This window comes from Symsagittifera roscoffensis, chromosome 4 (assembly GCF_963678635.1).
Source record: "Symsagittifera roscoffensis chromosome 4, txSymRosc1.1, whole genome shotgun sequence".
Lineage (NCBI taxonomy): Eukaryota > Metazoa > Xenacoelomorpha > Acoela > Convolutidae > Symsagittifera > Symsagittifera roscoffensis.
Window position 1 is genome coordinate 39,185,401 of NC_087065.1, and position 5,329 is coordinate 39,190,729.

Below are 5,329 nucleotides of genomic sequence, written 5' to 3' on the forward strand. Positions count from 1 at the left end.
ATAAGAAGATGTTTTCGGCACGAGTTATGCAGGAATACACGAGTCCGGACGACGACACTACCATGGGCATATACAATCGGGTAGAGCATCCGCTGGCGGAATCAACACCATTCCAGAGTGGGGAACCTAGCACTTGAACGATTAGGGCGCCAGTCTTTGCCGCTCAAAAGAAAGGTTATCGTCTATTTCGGAAAAATCAAGATCGGTTGAAATCGCAACCATACTTCGAACTTTGAACGAGAGAGTAAAACGGGAATCGGATCTTACCGTAACGTTGGACTAAGGAAAGGTGGTATATAAATCTGATATTTCGATTCGAAGTCACTAGCGACGCTGGATAAGTCTTTGCCGCCACGGCCAACAGACCGCCGTAAGGAAGCGGCTTTGAAAACTACTGCAGAACTACCTACAGGATCAATACCACGACAACCTTTGGGCGATGTAACGAGAACAGCCAACAATCCCATTTGTATTGACGTATAGACAGTTCCATCGAGGGTTTGATGCCCACCGACAGCCCGACGGTTAATCGGGACGCCATCAGGCTGTTGCCTAAGGCCAAGGGCAACGGGTCGCCGAGGGAACCGCCGAGTGTAGCGGAGGACAAGAGAGCCAAAAAGATACCAACTGATCTTATCGTTCCTTATTTCAGATTAGAGGAGAGTAGCGTGGTACTAAAGCATACGGAGATTCGGGGAAAACAATCAACGCCGATCGTGATATTGTCCATGGATGAGGGAGAGGATGCACCGAACACGACAACCCATGAATCGACTGACATGGACAAACAGGAAGGAAATGTACAAACTAAGGAGGAGGGCGAGCTAACATCCAGCCCGGAGGCGATCAAGACGGAAACGGTAGTAATGGGACATACACCTGAGAATCTTTTGCAAGGGAGGCCTAGTCCAGTGGTTCAAACCCCTAAACCAGTGCTGCACCATGACACGAGGCCACTCAGGGGTAGGCGACTGCCGAACTTTTTGGAAGAACGTTTCTTCACAAGTGCGGTCACAACGGAGTAAATGTGGTGACGGACAAAGATACTTCGGATGAAGACCTTAAGGCAAGCAACCTCAGGTATATCGGGTGGTAAAACTGTCATAACAGACAACGAGGGCAAGCTCAGGTGGGCGAGCGGACACCAATTAAGAAATTGTTAATTAGCCCGAAAAAGATCCCAAGCCCAAAGAAACGTGCTGCTGAATATACTTATTTCGATAGAGAAAAATGTCGTTTTTGTTGGGGCGACGATTATGTCCAAGATGATTTTATTGGCCTGGGCCAGATTGTGTCGGAGTACTTTGTAGATGTGCTTGAAAAATTGTGTTGGATTAAAAAACACAACAACGGGGTTTGCCATCACTGGTCGATGCCTATGGTAAAAACGTGGACGGAACCCGAATTCAAGCATTACACCAGGGACTGGAGGCACGAATCAGAAACAGTCAGAATAATCCGGCGCTTGTTAAATTGGTTGACGTAGAACAAGCGGAAATTCAGCGGACGAGGGAGGCCCTCGATAAAGCGGGCCATGCTTTATTAAACATATTAGCGGTCGAATGGGGAATGGCAGTCGTTGTGTCACGCCGGATTAGTAGTACCGAAATGAATAGTCATTCCAAAGAAACACAGGGGCATCAATTCTTTCGGTGATGGATAATGGTGAATCAAGCTCAGATCTATTAGTAGAGCAAGCAGGGCCGACGGTGGACTATCAGTCAGTTACGCAGCCCGTGGTAATCATGGACATTGCGGCACTTTACGACTTGGGCTCCTAACAGCTAGAGAATGTGGACGGCGAAAAAATGATTTCGGGCAAAGCCGACATCAGTGGTTACTCAAGCGTTGCAATGGCCACCGACAATTTGGACATCGCGGACGATATGTCGGCCATTAGTATGACTGAGGAAGACCAGTGGCAGATATTGGAAGAGTTAGAAAACTTGTGACGTGCCAACTTATGATGCTAACGGAATATGAAGCCAACGGGGCCCGACCCGAGAGGGGAAAAAAGTCGATTGGAGTTTAAAACTTTAGTTCATTAAACAATAAACTGATTATTGACTGATTGAATACTTAGTGCAGTAACTTAATGGTTATTATGATTTTCTTGATTTAGTTGAAGGGGGAGTGTAGTGGAGGCTGCTTAACTGGTTATGTAAATTATGTTATAAGCACTATTATATACTGTACTTAGGTAACATGGTCAAGTTCAACGCTATAGAGAGCGCTTGAACTGCAGATTGCGACTGACGAACGTCTTCTTTCAGAATTGAAACGTTATATTTGTCAACTGTTTTATTAAGTCTTACTTATTTCTATACGGAGGTTAGAAATAATTCCAGAATTCATAAATCAATTGCTTATACTATAAATACTGTAGACTATTTCTACTTTGGTCTTTTAGTAAAATAGGTTAATTGACATTTCTTTCATCTGGTATTTTGACAAGATAAGTTGTGATTGGGTTGCTATTTCATAGATAAATTTCGCATAAAGCACACTGTATGTTTGTATGCTATCTATTTTCGACTGGAAATATCCATAAAAGTTCTTACTTCAATCCTGACTCCAGTCTTATTTTGTTTTGTTAAGTCAATAGATATTATTGAAGTTCAGGAAAGCTATACGGTTAGGGTTTTTTTCTGGATATTTTTAAAGAGGTCTGTTTATAAAACAGTCAATTTCACAATTTTTATTTTTCGGGGGGGGGGGGGGGGGGGAGATGCGGATTTTCAAAATATTTTCGAAAGTTTTGACAATCTTTTTTTTAGGTCGACCAAATTGATTTTCCGAGATCTAAAGCACTAAAAAGACTCTGTTTTTGCCAAATTTTCTGCGTCGCAGGAAAATTTTTGAAAATACAGGTAAAAAAAGCTCGTTTTTGGGCACTTTATGGAAAATTTTGACGAAAAATAATTAGGTTTTTTGCCGCGCGCTCCCCCCTCAAAATTAAACATTTTGGCTCCAAAGGCGCCTTTAGAAAAATTTTAGGGTCGCCCGGCCAAAAATGGATTTCTTAAAAAGTACCAAAGGGGGGACCCTTTGAGTCGGCAGGGGGTCGAATACCTGAGACGGGGCGTCCAACACTCCCGCCCCCCCCCCCTAAATTCGCCGCTGTTTTGGACCCTAAATTCTGCCGTACTAATGCTATTGCTTCAACTGTTTTCAATGTAAAACCCGAGTATTCAAATTGAAATAACATTATAGTGTGACGCCTGGTGTCAGAATTACCACAGACGACAAACAAAACTTAGAATACGCTCGGCTTTATTCAAAACATAAACCTGGCATAATTATCATGCATATCTATAACAATTGATGTTTCAGATGAAAACTCGAGCCCGGTTAAAGTCTCGGCAAGCTGCGTGAGAGGATCATGAATAGGTTCAATTTATTCTAATTATACAGATCATACAATATGCAATGGGTCGAAATTATGGATCTTGTTAACTACTTGCCCCTTGTAACGAATATCCCCCCTATAAAGAAAGAATTGAACAGTTAAGCATTGCCAATTTATACCTTGTTAACTACCCCCCCCCCCTTGCAATGGGGGGGGGGGGGGAATAGTTAGCAAGAGCAAGATCCGAAATTATAATTTCACCTATGATCTGTTAGATTGGTGATATATAAATGAGCCCACGTGCTATTCAGCTATATACTGTGGATGAATGACAAGGAGACGGGTCCGATCTAGACAGCGAAATTAATTACGAGCTAATCAAACAAAGTGAAGGTATTTTGGCGGGTAATTGAACGAATGAGGCGGTAAACGAATAATTGTTTCACAATTTACTTGACCTCATCGAACGAAAAATTAAAATATCACAATATTCGGCGAATACTTTTTTCCTAATTGAGTGCCTTGTGTCTGCTTTGTATGTTTTACTGTATTTCATAATTGCTTATTAAGTTCACGGCCTGGATCAGACCCGTCTCCGTGTAATTTACCTATCTTTTGTGATATGGGTAGACTGGGTCAGTCGAGTTCATCTTTTAATTCCTTGTGATGATCTGTGATTACAGATTGAAGTGACTCTATGATTCGAAATTGAATTAACCGATCGAATTAAAAACTGACAGAAAATGCGCAAAGTAGATACCCCATCTGCAGGCTTACGTCCACAAGCGGATTTAGGGGGGGGGAGCGGACGCTTCTTCTTTCAGAGATTCGATAGTACCAAAGGAGGGACCCTTTGGGTCGGCAGTGATTCGAATCCATGAGCGGGGGGCTGGGGGTTGGGAAAGCGTTATTTTTTTCGTAAATCCGCCTTTGACTCTGTGCATTCTCTGTCAGTTTATATTTTCGGCCGGTTTATTCAAATTCTTATCGCACGACTCACTTCAATCTGATGGAAGTAATTACAGGTCATCTCAAGGAGTTATAAGATAAGCTCAAATGACCCAGTTTTGTGGTACATAATATTTGAGTGTAAGATACAAGCCTTGCTAAATCCTAAATTGCACAACCAAAATGCGTTATCACTCAACTTTTCAGCGAATGCTCCGAAACAAGTTCACCAAAACTTATATTTCAACTTCTGCAGCTCTGAGATCTCCAAAACCCGTCATGCCGGCAGGTCCAGTGCCGCAATGTCTTCAGCAAACTCCCAATTTAAGTTACGAGGAGCTTCTTAGTATAAAAATGGAGAACTTGAACCGATCACTTAAAACCTTCTTCTCGAAACCTCTAGTTCTATCATCAGCTAGTATGCAATGGGTGTTTGACATAGAAAATAAAAGGTATCTGGACTTTCACGGTGGATTCGTTGTCATATCAGTGGGACATTGTCATCCAAGACTGCGCGCGGTGCTGAGAGATCAGATTGAGACACTATGGCACGCACCCTCTAGTTATACCCATCCTCAGATCATAACTTATGCTCAGAAGTTAGCCGCAAAGCTCCCGGACCCGTTGAAGGTAGTTTACTTCGTCAATTCGGGCTCTGAGGCGGTTGACATGGCTATGCTTTTGGCACGTCTTGCCAGTGGAAACTCAGATATAGTGGCGCTGAGAAACGCGTACCATGGAACCAGCATGGGAGCTTTGGGGTTGATGGCCGTTCCAACATGGAACTACAACGTACCAAACAGGCATAATATCGTGCACCTGGGAATGAAAGTTGATCCTTATCAAGGACATTACGGGGGGCAAAACTGTCGTGATAGCATGTCTCAAGTAGTAGGACGGCCTTGTGATTGCAGTGAAGATCAGTGCAAGGCATCGCAATTGTATGTTAAGGAGTTTCAAGACACTGTTTCCTACATGACAAGCGAAAAGATTGCAGGGTTCATCGTTGAATCAATCCATGGAAGCGGTGGC

General features: G+C 43.1%; 1 protein-coding gene across 1 annotated transcript in view; it reads left to right on the plus strand.

Moving 5' to 3' along the window:
- The first annotated feature begins 4,576 nt into the window (after window positions 1-4,576).
- Window positions 4,577-5,329, plus strand: part of LOC134844876 (alanine--glyoxylate aminotransferase 2, mitochondrial-like) — a 1,697-nt gene continuing 944 nt past the window's right edge. The window contains exon 1 of the mRNA XM_063861694.1: window positions 4,577-5,324. Coding sequence (XP_063717764.1) covers window positions 4,577-5,324 — 748 coding nt within the window. The remainder of the gene's footprint in view (window positions 5,325-5,329) is intronic.